The following is a 19677-nucleotide window of genomic DNA, read 5'->3' as shown; positions in this document are numbered from 1 at the left end:
ATGAAATTAGGAACATTATACAAAGTTTAGTCAAGAGATACCATTACAAGCAACATAATTTTAAAGTAAATTTTTCTTTCCAAGAAAAGTTAATTACTACCATTATTGTGAAAATTCATCTTTTAAAAATGAATGTTATTAATTAACACATCACCTAAACATCTGTGTTCCATGAAGAACTAAGCACTGGAACACTGAGGCAACAGAAAAACATACATAACCTTTTATTACCTGGGATCCTCTTCTTTTTCATATTCCTTCGTGAAAATGAAAAAATCCTCTTTCCTAGTAAATTTAGAAGAGTCTGAGTTTATTTTTGAGATCGAAGAACACTGTACAGTTTTCAGCTCTTGCGAAAGATTTGAGTGTTTTTTTTCTTGAAAACTGAACTGCAATGTAAATGTTAAAAATTGTATACGATTAAAATAACTAACCAAGAGAGGGACTGCCAGATTGTTGTAGTATGTAGTACAGATATTTATACTGATATTATGGTATTTGACAAGGACCAAGCAAATGATAAATATCATTACATACCGGATGACTTGCAGAACAGCAATCAAACTGAGTAAATAGTTTTGAAGTCTGCTATATAAAGTAAATTCAAGTCCTAGTTCTTTGTATCATGAATATCACCTAACATAGGATGCATGTCTATTTGGACAACACAAAAAGGTTCAGAAATTCAGTATGTCCAAACTAATTCATAAGTCAGATATCGTAAATATATGTACACAATAAATTCTCTAATTACAGGAAACTTTGATATCAAAATATTTTTACTCACCGTATCTGCATTTCCACTCTGTACAGATAAATTCGCTTTTGATGTGCTATTAACCACAGAAACGACTGAGTTCTGAATATTGGTCTCATCTTTTAATGTGCATAAACTGAAAATATCAAGTTGAATAATTTAAGTATATTTACGGAAGGGCAAAATTATTTATTTTTCAGTTCAGGATTTTCTATTTATTTCCCTCCATACTTACGTTTAAAAAAAATCAAATAATTCAACAATTCATACATTTTGTAAGATGACATTTCACTTACTTTTATAACTGAACAACCTTCTATACATTTAATCACACAGATACACATGAAATACACACAATATTTTTAACTGAATAAAATTGTAATTAATTATAGAATGCTTACTCTATTGAAATGTCATTTGTGGCTTTGCTGCTTGGATATTGGCAAAGTGGTTCACACTTATCTGGAATTTGAAAGCAGATATTTCCATGTTTCATATAAGAATGAAAGTTTTAAAAACTGAGTCACAAAACAGCCAAAACCCCTTGTAAACATTTTACATATTATGATAATAATAATTTGAAAATTATCCAAATGTCTTAACACTTGAAATATTCCTCCTATGGGTTTTGGGCTAATGTAAAAGATAAGCAGAGGTAAGCAGTCAGATCAATTAACAAATATGCAGTTGCAGGCCAGCCAAAAAATTGTAATTATTACTTTCTCAGCCCTCCCTTCTGTATTAGATTTGTCCTAATATAGGAGACATTCAAGGTAGAGTAAGAAACCTGGTAGTCAAGTCAATTAATCAAAAAATTTCAGGTAGAACAAAAAATTGTTCTCAAATAACAGCCTGTGAAACCATTTGTAAGTAGGAAACAAATAATTTTGTTAAAATAACCTTACCTAATTCTCTATTGGCAAAATTGCTAGCAAATACTAATTTCTCATCATCAATATCATCCCAAACATCATCTCTCAGTTCAAAGTCCACATCCAACACATCTGAAAAAACAAGACAAGATCTGCTTTTATCTGTATCAGTCCAGTTATGAAGGAAAGATTTTAATCTTTTTTTTTTTTTTAATGCCATTATCTGTTGGCTTCTCACACTAATAGTGAATGTTTCCAAGAGAAAGCTGTAATACAATTGTAATGGACAAGTACAACATAAACTGTTGCATGTTTTACGACCAGTTGTTCAATCTGTTGAAATGGTCACATTTTGTCAACTACCAACAAAAGCTCATATTTCACTAACTTATTCCAGCAGAAGGGGAAAAGAATAAAATATATAGACATAGGGGTAAAATGCCACTTGTAATAAAAGTGGCTTCAGTGTAAATACATTACAGTCGTCATACCTTTCCAGAAGTATTTCTAGATTTGGAGCCTCATATGTTTGATTTTGTCATTACTGTTTTATTTAAAAATACATTTGGATGCTTAGATCAACATTAGAAGTTGTTACTGTGACCAGAAAGAAAGCCAGTTAAGGCCACTATATTTCCCTATACTTTCAAACTGGTTGCTGTAGTGATTTCAGCAAGTCTGAGTTTACCAGTATATTCAAGTTAAAACAGTGAAAATAATAATTTCAAACGTTAGCAATACTTACTAGTCTTTCCATAATTCCAGGATTGCAGTTGTTTCTGAGATACTCCTAAGCTATTAACATTATCTACCCGGTCCACTGAAGGTGATGAAGACAACTGTTTATTGCTAGACCTATTAAAAAAACAAACAAAAAACCCCACAAACAAACAAAACCAGTGACATGTCAGTAAAACACCTGCAGAAAGTTGCAAAATAATTTTATTAAGAAAATATTTTTAGTTGTTATAACATATCATACCACCTAAAATAAGTCAGATTTTTTTCTTTTTTTTTTTACTTATATTAATCAGTACCTTGGCAATGCTGGCAATGAAGGTTTAGGAGTAAAACCAAATTGTTTGAGATCCACATTTGGAGCTTGATTTAACATCTGCATCTAAAGAAAGCAGATTATTGTAACTAATAAGACATAAACATATTAAACCCCATTGTTTTTTAACATTCTTAATGACATCATTAATACAGTATCAAGTTAGCATAATTTTAAATATATCATATATAATCTTTGTGATTATCTAACACATTCAGTTAAAAAGGTCTGAATTACATGTGGAGTACTCCACTTCTAGTGGAGTTATCCAGGTACCCCAGCAAAGTCAGACTGTTTATTGCTCTCATTACCTGTAGGGTGAATAACAGAATCACAGTATGTTAGGGATTGGAAGGGACCTCGAAAGATCATCCAGCCCAATCCCCCCGCCGGAGCAGGAACACCTAGATGAGGTTACACAGGAAGTCTTCCAGGTGGGTTTTAAATGTCTCCAGACTAGGAGACTCCACAAACTCCCTGGGCAGCCTGTTCCAGTGTCTGTCACCCTTAGTGAGAAGAAGTTTCTTCTCAAATTTAAGTGGAACCTTTTGTGTTCCAGTTTGAACCCATTACCCCTTGTCCTATCACTGGTTGTCACCAAGAAGAGCCTGGCTCCACCCTTGTGACACTCATCCTTTACATATTTATAAACATTAATGAGGTCACCCCTCAGTCTCCTCTTCTCCAAGCTAAAGAGCCCCAGCTCCCTCAGCCTTTCCTCACACGGGAGATGCTCCACTCCCTTCATCATCTTTGTTGCCCTGCGCTGGACTCTCTCCAGTAGTTCCCTGTCCTTCTTGAACTGAGGGGCCCAGAACTGACACAATATTCCAGATGTGGTCTCACCAGGGCAGAGTAGAGAGGAAGGAGAACCTCTCTCGACCTACTGACCACCCCCCTTCTAATACACCCCAGGATGCCATTGGCCTTCCTGGCCACAAGGGCACAGTGCTGGCTCATGGTCATCCTGCTGTCTACCAAGACCCCCAGGTCCCTCTCCCCTACACTGCTCTCTAATAGGTCATTCCCCAACTTATACTGGAACCTGGGGTTGTTCCTGCCCAGATGCAGGACTCTACACTTTCCCTTGTTATCTTTCATTTAATTTTTCCCTGCCCAGCTCTCCAGCCTGTCCAAGTCTCGCTGGATGGCAGCACAGCCTTCTGGCGTGTCAGCCACTCCTCCCAGCTTAGTGTGATCAGCAAACTTCCTGACGGTGCACTCTAGTCCCTTGTCCAAATCATTGATGAATATATTGAATAATATAGGCCCCAGTACTGACCCTTGAGGAACTCCACTAGATAAAGGCCTCCAACTAGACTCCACCCCACTGACCACGACTCTCTGGCTTCTTCCCTTCAGCCAGTTCACAGTCCACCTCACTATCTGGTCATCCAGACCGCACTCCCTCAGTTTAGCTGTAAGGATGCTGTGGGAGACTGTGTCAAATGCCTTACTCAAGTCAAGGTAGATCATGTCCACCGCTTTGCCATCATCCATCCATCTTGTTATGTCCTCATAAAAGTCAATGAGGTTGGTCAAGCACGACTTCCCCTTGGTGAAGCCATGCTGACTGCGCCTAATGACCCTCTTATCCCTGATATGCCTTGAGATGGCACCAAGGATAAGTCGCTCCATCACTTTCCCAGGGATGGAGGTGAGGCTGACTGGTCTATAGTCACCCGGGTCATCCTTCCTGCCCTTTTTGAAGACTGGAGTGACATTTGCTTTCCTCCAGTCCTCAGGCACCTCTCGCGTTTCCCAAGACTTGGCAAAGATGATGGAGAGTGGTCCAGCAATGACCTCAGCCAGCCCCCTCAGCACCCGCGGGTGCATCCCATCCGGACCCATGGATTTATGGATGTCTAGATTGCCTAACTGCTCCCTAACCCAGTCCTCATCAACTGAGGCAAACTCCTCCATTGTCCTGCCTTCCTCTGGGGCCTCAGAGGTACAGGGCTCCTCAGGACAGCCTCCGGCAGAGTAGACAGAGACAAAGAAGGTGTTCAGTAACTCTGCCTTCTCTGTATCTTCTGCCACCAGGGCACCCACCTCATTCATCAGTGGGCCTACATTGCCTCTGGTGTTAGTTTTATCTGCCACGTATTGGAAAAAGCTCTTCCTGTTGTCCTTGATTCTCTATTGCAAACAAACAAGCAAACAAAACTGCAAAGAGGAAATAAACCACTCCAATATTTCAAATGCTATTCTTGCTGCAGAAAGAACTAGTTTAGTACTACATTCGAAGGGATAAAGTGTAGGCCATGAAATCTTTCAGAGGTTAAAAACTACCATGCTTGGTTTTCTTATGAACTAGTGGATCTATCTGTCAATGCAGAAAGATCTCTTAGTAGCATTACTCTGATAAATACCACTACTTGTTTTCCATTCAGGTAATATTTTGCTAAAACCAAGTCGTACTACATTACCTTACAACAATGTGTCTGTACCTCACTCACCAAATGCCATAAAACTAAGAACACAGAGAACATGCACAGAAATGGATCACTGGAAGCATTCCAAACAGCAGCAGAACCTCTCAAAGATTCCTGGACCTTTGGTACCTTTGTACTTCTTAGCTTTTTGCATTCCACCCAGAAAAGATGAAATAGAATGTTCATATTTAGTTATAAAATTATCTCTTCATACAATATATACCGACACACAACAGATAAAAATAAATCTATTCAATGGCAGACTGTATTCAAATGAACCTTTAAACGTTTTACTGGGGGTACAGATGAAATTGAGTTTCTGCTCCTTAAATCAGCTAGGTACAAAGAAAACTTTGAATCTCCATTTATCTCAGACTTTGGAGGTACTCCAGTTTTACCTGAAAAAAAAAGGAATAAAAGTAATTTTCAGATTAGTTTAGATAAAACCTAATTCTTTCCAGATCAATGGAAACTTTGCCACTACGCTTAGTATCTTCTATTAAAAGATGCTAAAAGATGTAACACACCAATATTTATATGAAATCTAATAAGCTTAACATTGCTCTTGAATCACATGCTAGATGTTCTGAAAAATATTAATCATTGTAGTTCCTATACAAGTGTTATTAACAAATCTTTTTATTACTGATTTTATGACTGCATCATAGCAACAACTCAAGCCTCTCTGGCTTACATTGCTTCTGTTAACATAGCTATTGGTATAAGTGAGAGCCACTCTAAATTATATTTGTCTGGAAGTAACAGAAATAGTAGATTTAAGAAAACTCACAGCAGTCATGTCCACACGCATCTTTATTTTTACAGCGATGGTTGCATTCCCTGTTTCCATATTTCTTGTAAATAGTCTCTTGTTTAGATCTGCCTCCTAGATAAATATAATACAGAAATGATCATTTTTTATTTCATGTGTACTTTTGAGTGAGTATTTCATGCAGTGAAGGATGGGCTGAAAGTAATCTGGGTCACTAGAGTTTTGTTGCCTTTAAGAAAACTTTGTGCTGCTCAAACAATGTAATTGGAAATAAATCAGTGCTACTGAAAAACAGAGGCACTACCACATTCCCAAATTCTAACAGTAGTATTAGATACCAAACACCCATGATTTTTCTTACTTTCAAATTCATCAAAGAATTGCACTGTAATACTTGACGAGCAGAAGCAGCAGCATTGTATTTTTATTATACTTGAGAAAGAAACAGTATGGATAAATAAAGATGTAGCTCTCTACTGAAAGCAAAATTCAATTTTCTGTTGACTTTGGTATTAGTCAGATGATCTGACTGTTTACCTGTATCTACTTTTGCTGCTGGCAGACTTTGTGGTGAGCCACAACACACATCATGTGAAGACTCAGCTTTCAGTTTTTGATGTGTAAACTCCTTACTTCCCACTGTTTTCGGTGTTAAGTAAAAGGCTGTATATAGTTGCTGTATATCAAAGCCAACTTTGAAAAAAAAGACAAAAATATTTTAAATTGCTATAAACTGTTTATAAACTACTGATTACCTTCAGTTTCCTAAAGAGTTTAAGAAAGTATAAACGTTATTAAAAGATCCTGGACATTTGCTAAAATAACGTACCATTAAAAGCACACTATTATATGAACGGATTCTTTATGATTCAGATTAAAAAACCCAAACAATTTCAGACATAAAGACATGGTTACTAGATGAGTAACAAAATTAGTCCCTTTAACAGATTTTTTTTCTGTATTCTTTTAAAACTACATCTTTCTATGGCTTTGCACTGCCAACACAATTTTAACTTTAAAAGTGTACTACAGTCTGTGTTCCAGGAGTACCAGCAACTCTGTACTGGCAAAGGCATAAAAATGAGTATGTTGATGACACTTTTGAAGTTGAGTGCTAGTAATGGTTCTACTTCTAATTAAACCAAGATTCATATGAAATTATGGGAGACACCATTCCTAAAAAGAGTAGTTTTGTCTTTTATTAGGCAAATATTGCTGGTAGAGCAGACAGGCTTTAAAAAAAAAAAAAAAAAAAAAAGATATATCCTTCAAGTCCAAAACAGAAGCAGACTTTAAAATAAGCAGAGAGTAGGAACACCTGCTTTTAGTCCAACTCCACTGTTACCAATTTGAGAGAAATTAGCTTTTATGTCGAGTTTTACTGAACTCAGTACAACATGTAGATAGCCAAGTAGGAATAGGAGGAATAGGACATTTTTTAATTCATCTCTGGTTAGAAAACCCTCATTTTTCCTGAGCGACAGGAATACAGACTATTTCAGGCTTGATTACTGTAACAGTCTCAATATTCAATGTTTACCACAGAAGCACCAAATATACTTCAGTTAATCTAGCACACAGCAATCTTGTTTACAGGTGGGGCACGATGACAGAATTTATTTAATACAACCAGTCCATTTTGAAATTGTATTTCAAAGTTCTGTGTTTCAAGGTCAACACTGTCTCTCCTCATCTGCTGTGATAGTTCCAGTTCTACGGAAATTGACACTGAGGGGACCAATGTTTAAATCTACACATTAAGGCACAAAATTTTCCACCGTAGAGATTTCTTGCTACTGAAGTGGAGATGAATCCATATCTAATACTTTTTTAATCACAATGCAAAACCTAACCATTCACAAAGACAGCTCATCCCAGCATAAATAACCTACCAAGCTGATAGGTTACCCCTACTTAAAGTTAATTCAACTTGAAGATGAAGGGCAAAAGAGAATCATAATCTGTATTAACAGAGCAAAATAATATTTTCTAGCAGCAGTTTTGATGTTTCCCAGTTCATTAATATGCTATTACAGTAAATGAAACAAACAGATATGTAATTAGGACTATTAGATAATACTCAACCTAGTAAAAAAAACATGGAATATAATTTTGTTTCCTACATCAGTTAATTTTATTATATTTTTTGTTTGATACAAAATGTTTTATTTATTTGTTCAAAATTCTTATGCACTTGTTTTTAAATTAAAAGCACACCAACCAACTTACCATAATCAGAACTGATTAAGTTTATACTAATGTCCTCTGATTTATGAGCTCTTTTCACTTCAATTTTCTTCATCCAATTTCCAGTTTTCAGCAGAACAGAATCCCTGTAATGTATCAGTAAAGTTTTGTTAGATATGGACAATGAAAACAAGACTTTACACTATGGCATTTGTAACCAAGTCAAAGAGCCTTTATTTGGTCTTAATTATTGGATTTTGCTTGATAAGTGGCCTAAGAATAACCTTGCAACAATGTATGATTCATGGCCATAAGAGAGCCAGGATCCTGCAGATCAGTTTCAGTTCTGCCAAAAGTGCCAGACTTCGGCCAGAACGCACGTGAAGGTCATGCAGTTGGGAAAAGAATTTGTTTCTCTTTTCCCATTTGCTCCAAGCATATCTTAGCCAACTGGAGAATTTAACTGCATCTCTTGAGTGAAAAAAACATTTTGACAGAATGACATAATTACAGAAATCTAGCTAATAAAAGTAACAACTTGAGAATATATGTTTTTAATAGGTATTTTACTTGTTTTACATTTATGTGGAAATTATTATGACTTCCATAATATGACATCAGTGTTGCACAGATATCTACACATGCTCTCCATACTGACAAGCACACTGGCATGTTTTTGGAGTTTTTCAATCCTGTGCAGCATTTTAAATGACAACAGTGACTGGAAAATGCTGAAGGATAAAGAAACATTTTGAACCATTTGGTATCAGTAGAAAGTACTGCAAAAACTGCAAGTTACAAAAAAAATTAAAAGCCAAAACGCTTAAAAGATGTGAGGCAAAAAACTCATCATACATACATAATTTTCTGATTAAAAATGACTTGGTTGTCAGCATCTCCTATGAGCAATGTAACATAGTGAAAGTCTGTCGCCGTTCTCTTTGTCTGTAGCTGCTCATAGTTTGTTAATTTGATGGTTACTAAGATTTCAGCCAATGTATCACTGTATTTTGGAAGCTAGGAAAAAATGATATAAAAGAAGACATAACTGCTAAAATATGCAAATTAAAATATATGCCCTTCCATAAATTTTTAACTTAGTACAAGCTCGATTCAAGCAATTTCAATTTGTTGCACAATTTTTATTTGCTGTTCTGATACACTATTATATTGTACGAACTTGCCCATAGCTGAATATCCTAAATTTGATTAGGTATTGAGAATAAAAGACAGTCTACATTAAGTCCTTGAAAAATTCTCCTCTGTTCAATGCAAACAGACTCAAGAAGAAAACTAGGTATATTTTGGTATCCCAACATTCCTCTAGAAGATATTTATAATTGTTAAATCTTTATTCTGAGAATAACTGTAGCAATACACGTCTGGTATTATGTCAAATGAAAAACTAAAACAGAATGGATAATTATAACGACACTATTTCACACATTTATTGAGTTTTTACTTCAAAGGTGTCTTCATTTGTACCAACTTCAGGAGACACTTTAAGGCTATTTTTCAAATTTTGCATTTCAGAAAAGTAGAGTGGCTATGTGACCTGTTTAAAGACAAAATGCCGTCAGAACCTCAAAGCTCTTGATTGCACATAGAATTGCACCCTGCCTTTGAAAGGGCACCAGCTAGGTTAATGTAATCATTTACTGGTTCTCTGTTTTCCTAAGTGTGATGTAGAAAATAAACATGAGCTAATGCTTCAGTAATTTCATATGTATGTTTTCCTTTCTCTAAGGTTTGTTTATATTCGAGATAGAAGAGACCTCTCAGACTCCCATATAATGCTGGAATGTGCTGGTTTGCATCTGTAACATAAAATACTATTAACGAGAGAAGTCAATGTATTATAGGGAATGTCCATTCCAGGGCTCTCCTTCAGCATTTAAGAGTTTGATTATACATGTTGAGGTGGGAGAAGGCCACGATATTGTGTCATCTTCTACCAGTGAAAGCTCAAAATTTCTTTAAGTCAGCATCTGCTCTTTCATTTAATAATATCAGCATACAAACATAAAAAAAAATTAAAAAGTATTTACCTGTTCAATGTCAAGTTCATATTTTGGAAGGTGCAAAACAGATTCTTTTATCTGGTTTCCAAAAGGAGGATGTCTGTTTAAAATCTGCAAAGATTCAATTTCATTTCTAATACATTCAGCTGATCAGAGATGCCAACAGAAATGTAACCCCAAGGAATCAAAGTCACCAGAGTAACTATGCTATCAACAAAAGCCCTTATCACTACTTGTTATCTACTGTCAGTGATGCCCAGAATAGCAACATAACCAAAAGAAAGTTCCAATACTTTTTCATATTGCTATCACTTCTGTTCAGGTGAAGAGCCAATGAACTAGCCAATCACTTCAAAACCTGACTGCTCAGGTTTTATATGAGATGACCCTTCTATCTTGTCCTAGCTTTAGTCAAAACAAAACAAATGACAGGAAAACTGCAAAAGGGGGCAGAAAATAGAAATAAAATTCCTATAGCCAAAAGAGAAGAACCCAGGTAAGATCGATTTCCTTTAGAAATCTGTTGTATCTTCCAGAACACTGGAAAACCAGTTTCCTCAGAAAAGAAGCTGAGAGCTAAAGAACTTGTCCTGGGGTAAAATCTAAACTTTCCAAAAATAAGAAGTGATTTATAGATTACTCAGAAAAAATGTGTTCTATTACTATCTTTAACTAAAACTAGCAATAAAGGAAATTCAGGATTCTCATCATTAACATAAGTTAAGAGAAACTGTAAACATATATTCCCTTATATGTTTTCTAACACTACCAAAAGGGAAATGCATATTGTGCTTTGTTTCAAACTATGTTAATGATAGAGTTCTACATCCACATCACATTTGCTGGAACAAAACATCATACAGATTTTCAAGAAAAAACAGCAGTAGACACATTTTTAAAAAATTCAGTAGTATAAATGAATAAACCACTTAAAACACTCAATTTTGTTGACATTCATATAGCAGATATATATTAACCATAACACTTTTACTGGTAACAGTATTAATACTCAAAAGTTTCCTTATCATACTTATCTGTGTACAAAATAATAAATTACCAATTCAAGTTCCCTTGGATTTGTGTCTTCTATTTTTTGAAACGTCGTCAGCCCAGCATTTACCATAGCATTTGACAGTGATACACCTGTGAAAAATTTGATGCTGTTAGATGACAACCACTAATCTCAAATTATTCTCAACAACTGCATTATCGCAGGTAAAACCAAAGCAGAAACCATTTTATAGTATGTTTTCTCAGCTTTTCACTCAACAAATCACTAGATTTCTTTTCAGTTGATTCAAAATTTTAGTATTGCTCATATCCATTAGTAGAGAGGAAAAGAAATGCAACACAAATCAAACATGAAAACATTCAGTATTTCAATACTGTCAATTTTTAGTTACGTTTTCTAGAATGAAACAGACTTCAGATCACTTTCTACAAGAGTCAAGAAACACTTCTCCCTATATATAAAGAAAAAAAGCATGTCACATCATTCTTTGTCTCAGACTTTTTTTCCTTATCCAAGGAATTATTTAACTATGTTAAAATCATAAGGATTTCAATGTTTTTGAGCAAGCTAACAAAAAATTCACTCAAAAAAAATCTTACTATAATCTTCTAGGAGTCCTTGCAGATTTAGAACAAAAAATTCCCATGGCATATCTGCCACAAAAGCAGACTAGCAGAGAATTCCACATATAACGTTATTCCTCTTTATGATACCCTGTTCTTTCAAACTTGCAGTGAGATTTAGAGTCATCACAGCATATGAAAAGGCATTTCCCTTACCTGGACCTACGGCCTACTACAATAACTGCAATAATTCAAGATAAAAGATAGTACCAAATACTTAGAATGACTGTGTGGATTCTTCATACCTAAGTCTGTAGAAATGGTAGAAGAGATCTGTAAATTAAGTAGGAAACCTCACAAGAGACTTGAGGTTGCTTCTTGGCAGATATTACAGCAATCTTATAAGAAAAGACTCGCTTCAACCCAAGACTTCAATGATTTAGAGAAACAGAAGTCTCTTTGTCCTTTTATGTACATTTGAATAACTTTTGGGTCTGACTTAAGGAAAGCATCTTCTATCATCTCCCCTCTCCTTTGCAGAAGCTCTGCAAAGAGTCTGAAGACTCTCACTTACTACTTCTGCTGCTGCTTCAGTTAGAACTGTTGCCTTGTTTCTTTATAAGTGAACCTGAAGACTAGTTCTTTTGTCATAATTTCTATAATGGCAGAAGGGTTTCTACCAGTCAAGAAAATACGAGACATAAATAAGACTCTTTCTCTGTCTTCATCTATTTCTGAGCAAGAAAAAAAAACAACCAACAGAGGTAGAAATTAAACTGAACAAGTAGTAAAGATGATAAAATCCAGTACAGCAACTGATCATTATCCTATCTCTCAGAACAAGCAAACACAAATCAAACATATCATACAGCAACAAGAGGAAGCATCATCATTGGACAAAAGTAACAAATTAAGGTAGTTCTAGAAGAGCAGTAAGAATTCAATTGAATCCTCAGTCTCAGTAAGACCAAATATCAGTTAAAGGACAGTCACTCTTATAAAATAAATACTGACTACTAAGGTTTTTTTTTTAAGATTAAAAAATAACATACTAAGAGTTTAAAAATCAGGAATTTCTGAATATGTTACATGGTATCAGTACATTTCTGTGAGCTCAAACAATTCACTTCACAAACACACAGAACAGGCTTAGTAGCCATAGCATGACAGAAGTCAAGAATCAGACATTGTAATATAGGCATCAATTAAATATTTGATTCAGGAAAAGAGAGTGAACTGTCAGCAGATGGTTCAAAAGAAGCCTGTGAGCAGAACAAATGGTACTTTGAAAGTTAGCAACTCTTTTTAATATATGCTGCAAGAGCAATGACAGCATAGGAGAAATTCTGAACATGAGGCAGACTTCTCAGATGACCTCAGATGACATTGGCACGGATGCAGTAGTGGAAATGAGTTCCCACCACGCTGCACTGTGCTGCGCACAAGCTGACAAGCCCTGTCCCTTGTTTTAAATCCACATGAATGAAGCAACACAGCTTCTGCACTGAGCTGGCAAGGTTGTAACATACTGTACCATATGGATCTTCTGGCTTAGCTGTTCTCCAGCTTGCAGATCTCTGTACTATATTGTTCTGTACAGAGTAGACGTGTCTTTAAAGAAAGAAGAAATACAGAGAAGTGATTTCTGAAAGCATGAAGGTATGATAAGAGCAGACATGAGAGCAGAAAGCTATAGTATTACTGCAAAATTTCTGAATTTCTTTTCAAATAATTATGACAAGTCTGTACTTCCAACCAGAAGTTCATCTAGTAACAGGATACAGCGACTGGAAGGATTACTAGAAACACGTGATTCTCCTGTGTAAGAACATCATGAACAAAAAATTTATTTCTATTTCATTATTCCTATCCATGTCGATGCAAATTAAAGGGCTTTCACACATATAAGTAACAGGATCTACAGTGACAAGTGTTTGGAAAGGAAGGCATAGCCTAGTCAGAGATAAGCGACCACACAAATGCGGAATATGCCAAAGATACTGAGATGAACATGAAGAAAAAAGAACAACTCTGAATCACTTTGAAAGCCTGAAGAAAATTATGAAACAGATTACATTTACTTTTATCATAACAGACTATTCTGGCAACTGTGCTACACAATTGTGGGAAATGAATAATTAGGAGATTCATATAATTGCATAAGAAGACACCCCAGAAATTAGCAGGCTAATTATGAGTTTTGATTCTCTATCAGATTACACCTTTATAATTTCTGACTAGTACCTACCAATTTTTTCCAATTGTTTAGATACATGAAGTGAATTTTCCCAAAGTTTGCACCTGAAACACTTTGCTAACATCAAAGAGTTTAATAAAGCAGTAAAGTTGTTCTTACATGATGCCAGAAAGTCAGATAACCCTGTAAAAATAAGATTGACCTGTATTAATCGAAGAAAATGTGGTTTATTATTATATGTACAAAAAATGATTAAATTTTACCATACATCTAGTAACTCTTAAGCCATTTCTAAATATTCTGCCAGTATCTTGTGTCAAAGTAAAGTCTTGAATAGGAATGCATCCTAGCTGAGCCTGAATAAGACTGGAAAAAAAATTTGGTATATAAGCCACACTGTAAGCAAAGTGTAACAACATACAAGTCTCTACTGGAAAATTCAGAATAGAAACAACGAAATGCAAGACCTGGTTCTCTATAAAATGATAGAAATTTTAGGAGGGACTTCAACAGCCATAAAATGAAAGTTTTTCAATAAAAAGTAACAACACAATATAATATTTACCAGTTTATTTTCATTTCTCTTGTTTTTATCTTCCCCTCCATTGGAAACCTATACATGAAAATATACATATTTCCTGTTATTCATTTTATTTATTGATAAAGAGATACTTTCCTTTTTCAATGTATTTTTTTCTACCTGATCGTTATTTTGTCCTTGTCTTTATTCAAAGTGTTCAGTATTTTCTTTTCATTTGTTCTTAACTTGACATCCAGAAATTCTGTGCAATTGGAGATCATGGTAATCTGTAACAATTTAACTTTTAATTTTCTTTGCCATGTTTTCTACCACTTCTTCCAACATTTAAAAAAAAGTTTGAAAAGAGCATCATTCTTTCTAATAGCAACTTTCTTACATCTTCCTATAAAGACTTCTATGTAACAAAGGGGGAAGATTTTTCTTTCAGTTTTCAGATTACTGTTCTGCTTGAAATTATCCCAAATCAACCACACTGCTAACACTTTATGCCATACAAGGCAAATATAAACAGTTTTTGCTATCTGTTACATATTTCACTTTACTTTCTTCATAGTTTAGTAACAAAGATAGGAGAACAGGCATTCCATTTTTTCATGGCCAGTTTGTTCTACTATAGTATTTGCATGAAAACAAAATGTCTTTTGTGACTTAACAGTAGCAATAATAGCCTGTTATCTGACAGAGGAAAATGACTTAAACCAGAAAGACAATAACATTCCTTTAAGAGTAAAATCTGCTGTCCATGCAGCTGTTTTTTTTGCAAAAAAAAGTAACTAGTACAACAGAAAACATAAACAGAAAAGCTTCAGCAGCTTCATATCTTCATAAGCAAGGTTAGTGAGGGGAGATAGATTTGGATATCGGAAGATCTGAGTACAAAGCCTCAAAAAGACTCCATATGCAATTTATTGAGATGTATTCTTTAAAATAACGCCTGAGCTCTTTAAAAGGAATAAAAACTTCTGCTTCTTATCTTTGACTCTGTTTAAAATCAATTGAACATATGTAAATTTTCTTTAAGAAGTTAAATTACCAATTCCTTTAAAGTCTCTGTTCCCTTAATTGTGGAAAATTGTTTCACTGTATCGAACGCAATATAATACCAAGCCATTAATCTTCCAGTCTCTGTAAAAGAAGAATATACCTTAAAAAGTAAACATACCAAGTATTTTTTAGAGAATTTTAAAAGTCACAGAATTGAATTAATTTCCTTATTACAGGGCTCTCTGAGGTTCACCACCAATAAACCAGTATGTTATTGTCCCCAGCTGTCCAATGGATATTACTGACCCCATCACAGGGTGGCAGAAAGAAACATGTGCCAGTTACAGTTTTCTCCAATGGAGATGAATTCATACTAATATACCAGACTGTGAACCATAGATGCTGAGAAGCCAACCATCTCTACTAGAGGATTGTAAAGGAGAGCAGGTATTGAGAAGACCTGTTCTTCATTGTACTGTGTCACATCCAATTATCCTGTGATAATGCTCTGTAATTTTCTCCTAATCTGCAATAGAATTTCCAGCAACAAGAGAAGACCTATTCATGGTTCAACATTAAGAGAATGAACTTCCATGATTTGTTAAAGAAACTTGTTCATATATTCTAGTCAGTCTCCCAGCTTCTACTCTCTACTCCATCTGTGTACACCTACTAATAGGCCACAACTACTCTTTCTAGTTTACTACTATCTCGACATCACTTCTGAAAATTAGTGTATTTTAAAAAATTGTTACCCGTTGGTTTGAAATTATTTGCTTCATCCATCCTGATCAAATCAAAAGATGATAAATCATTTAAGTTCTTCAAACACAGTTCTGTAAGCAATGTGAAAATATATGTATTTTTAGCACGTGCAGAAAAACTTATCTATTTACAAACCAGAAATGTCATAATCAACTTCCAATGAATGTATACCCAAGTAGCTCCACTGAACTCAAGTAAATGTTTTAGAATAGGATCCTGCTTCTACTAAAGTTGGTGGTTAACTTCTGCCTGGAGAAACCTCACTCAAAAGATATTTGATACAGAACAACCCAACTCTTTTTCAGTGAAGCAAAAGTAGCAAAATAAAAGAAACTATTAAAAGAAACTAAGAGATGCACAGAACGTAGGCTGCCATATTCAATTCTGAGTGACAGACCAGAGAGCCCATAGTATTTATAAAAAACATTTCCACTACACTGTTAACAATCAAATGGTTAAAATCTTAAATATCCACAGGTACTTATGAATCCTTCATCAGAAATTTTCATGCTCTATCAGGTACATTTGTATTTACTTCACTAAACCTATTTAGTCAGATGTCTGCATGAGGGTGACAAAAGTATTTTGGTTTTATCTCTTTCAAAACCAAGGAAATTAAAAGGCAAAAATTACATTCATACAAAGTCCAGTTAAGTTATAGTTCCCATAGCAACCAGAAATAACTCACATTGCACATGAAATGTATGAAAACATAACTATCCACATACCTACAAAACATTTCATGTGTACAGGGAAAAGGGGCTAGTGTCTGTAAGAACTTTACAAAGAGGTTGTTTTTAAGATCAGAGCACTTCAAGGAAATATAATCCGCACCTAAAAAGCATTTATAAGTGAAACCTTCTACTCTAGCACTATCTGTAGAGGTGATTTCAAACCACACCTTTTCCCATAAAGGCTTACTTAGGTGGTAACATGCTTCATTCCTTTCAACCTACATGCCAAAAATGGAAATGTCCTGATCTAAAAGACACCAAAAGGTAGAAAACAGCTGAACGATCATATGAATTATGTAACTTTTACTGATAACTATGGCTTTTTTTCCTATCTGCAAATCACAGTCAAAGTCTCTCACATTTGAAGACTTTAAGCAGTAGTGTATATACAAAGTGTATTGCTGGAGACGGCTCCTTGAAACCCTTACACAATAAACAGTCTCGACATAGTCCCACCAAGCCCAACATCAATCACAAATTTTTCTACACAATTCTGTAAAATTTAATAAATGTGTAAGTGGATTCCAAGTATTGGTCAGAGAGCAGAGTTCTCAGATGACAGCAATCCAGATGTCTGAATAGTAAACCTATACAATATGAGTACTGTGACTTACCTGTAAAAAAATATAGAATTTAAAATTTGTTCCTATCCTCAGATTCACTGAGACCATCACTGGACATGATCTGCCACACTCTGGAGTTCTCTGAAATTCCCTTTTCACATTATTTTTGCATTTTTGAGTGACCAGTGCAAAAATATCTATCATAAAAATAACATGCTCTCTCTGTCCACCTACTCTCTATTGCTGCTGCCTAGCATGCTATAATCACACAATTTTAAACTGTTTCTGAACAAGATGTTTACATTTTACATGGAGATGTTTACATTTTGCATCCTTTGTTTTCAAGGCTAAGTTTATGATGGAGGGAAGATGACAATTTCTGAAAAGGGCTTTTTTGAAACTATAGTAACAGAGATGAGATCAATCAAGAAAAAATAGGAAGAATTACAAGCAATCAAAATTAAAGTGCTCTGCTCCATATATCTGAGAATGTATATGGAGATGATGTGGGTAAAGGCATTTAATTTTTTTCCTCCATACAAGAAAAACTTTTTCACCAGTCAAAATGTACAGGTAGTGTTTTAAAAGTAATTGAAACATAAATAAAATAAATAGTACAACATAGTAAATTACATTTGTTCTGTAATGGATATATTGAAATTAATGGAGATGTATAAAAACCTGGATCAACCTGCCCTAACATGTGGCCATTTACTGAAAAAAGTTTAAAAGCCACTTACCTTGTAATTTTGCTTCAATTCCAGTTTTATCCAAGCCAGATGAAAAACCTTCATGAAAAGACAAAACGCTTTTTAACCTAATACAATTACATACTTCCTCCTCAATATCATTACCCATCAAAACTGATTTGCTGATTTTGGTAAGCCAGACCAATACACTAAAGTGAAAAAATTGTAAATATTTATTATACTGGGAACAAGTCAAAAGCCTTACATGGTGTACCTATGTAAGTATCAATAAGTGGCTGTTAGAACAGATGTGCAAAGTTAAGAGCTGCAGATATTCCCCTATGTAAAATATCAGAGTCCTAAAAGTTGCAGAAATGTCAGAGAACAAATTCACGTGTAGAGTTTTCCTATTTTAAAATACAGGAGGCCACCTAAATTGTAACATGCATTCAAGTACTAAATGGTCTATGCTCCTGTCCCATCTATAAATCCTTAAAAAAAACTGTCTCCAGCAAATGCCCAATGACTCCATGATCAGGTGTAGAGCAAGTGACCAGAAACGAAGATGTGATCAGGGCTGGGTCTGAGAGGCTGTTCTGGTCAAGACAAATTGAAAACACCAACATTAAGATTACTGAAATGTTGTTTTAGAATAACTATGAAATATTAGGCATTTTTTCTTTCTTAGCAGCAGATTACAGATTCAGTGCTGAAAAGTACCTTATGGCTTGACACTGCATTACTACATGGTCCAGTATATTAAGATCAAGTAGATTGTGCTGAAGCTGTAAATGGCATCTTCACAGTTTTTAAATGTTATACCATGCTGAAACTCCTACTACTTGTATTAAATTAAATTAAACTGAAACTGTTGTTCCTAAAAATATTACAGACCATATTACACATCTTGTTTTCAACCCCTTATGAAATAATAATCCTTAATAAAATGAAATAAACAAATAACACGGATCTAATACATTTTAGTGTCATAATTTAGATCAAATAAAAACAAAACAAGCAAAAAACCAACAAACCATAATGAGTTGGATTTTTTAAGGCTCTAATATACAAGAATGTTGATCGTATCCATTCCAAAGCTACAGTAACATCTGTGACGGTATGTAGCACTATTTCTGCATTTAAGTGCTCAACAAGATGCCTGTGCAAGCTATCAAAACAAACAAACAAAAGGTAAGTACATTTACCGATCAGTAGCACAAAAAGTGGTAAGCCTATTTTTTTGGGAACAAACAAACAAACAAAACAAACCCCTCCCCCAGAGCCACAATGATTTTCTGAAAACAGTAAAGAATATGTAAATAATGAACAATTTAATTTATTATGGCTTAATGTCCAGTAAGCAAAAATTTTAAAAAACTGTCAACTGCAAAGTTTCACAATTATTTAGAACACAAAGCTACATACATTTAAAAGTTACAGTAGAGTGTTGGTATTTTGAATATATTTGAAAAATTGAACCTTAACAAAATTACATGTGCATTCCTGGTTTACCCTTTCATGTCTTAACTTT

The 19677-nt window shown here is 34.7% G+C and overlaps 1 protein-coding gene across 8 annotated transcripts in view; it reads right to left on the bottom strand.

Moving 5' to 3' along the window:
* Positions 1-19677, bottom strand: part of HFM1 (helicase for meiosis 1) — a 44064-nt gene that overhangs the window by 4416 nt on the left and 19971 nt on the right. For 3 of the 8 annotated variants that reach the window (XM_065072613.1, XM_065072612.1, XM_065072615.1), the window contains 21 exons: positions 19181-19314; positions 18198-18245; positions 16151-16231; positions 15445-15536; positions 14571-14677; positions 14436-14483; positions 14139-14236; positions 13922-14053; positions 11156-11241; positions 10126-10209; positions 8937-9094; positions 8120-8223; positions 6428-6583; positions 5909-6004; positions 5398-5516; positions 2667-2749; positions 2375-2484; positions 1663-1761; positions 1159-1219; positions 788-893; positions 232-389 (listed from right to left, as the gene is read on the bottom strand). In XM_065072613.1, coding sequence (XP_064928685.1) covers positions 232-389; positions 788-893; positions 1159-1219; positions 1663-1761; positions 2375-2484; positions 2667-2749; positions 5398-5516; positions 5909-6004; positions 6428-6583; positions 8120-8223; positions 8937-9094; positions 10126-10209; positions 11156-11241; positions 13922-14053; positions 14139-14236; positions 14436-14483; positions 14571-14677; positions 15445-15536; positions 16151-16231; positions 18198-18245; positions 19181-19314 — 2160 coding nt within the window. Of the gene's footprint in view, positions 1-231; positions 390-787; positions 894-1158; positions 1220-1662; positions 1762-2374; positions 2485-2666; positions 2750-5397; positions 5517-5908; positions 6005-6427; positions 6584-8119; positions 8224-8936; positions 9095-10125; positions 10210-11155; positions 11242-13921; positions 14054-14138; positions 14237-14435; positions 14484-14570; positions 14678-15444; positions 15537-16150; positions 16232-18197; positions 18246-19180; positions 19315-19677 lie in introns of those variants that run through there. The other 5 variants (XR_010474368.1, XM_065072616.1, XM_065072614.1 and 2 more) reach the window with 4 other exon arrangements.

The sequence above is a fragment of the Columba livia genome, chromosome 8, assembly GCF_036013475.1.
Source record: "Columba livia isolate bColLiv1 breed racing homer chromosome 8, bColLiv1.pat.W.v2, whole genome shotgun sequence".
NCBI lineage: Eukaryota > Metazoa > Chordata > Aves > Columbiformes > Columbidae > Columba > Columba livia.
The sequence above is the reverse complement of the archived record's forward strand: the minus strand, read 5'-3'. Positions and strand labels throughout refer to the sequence as shown.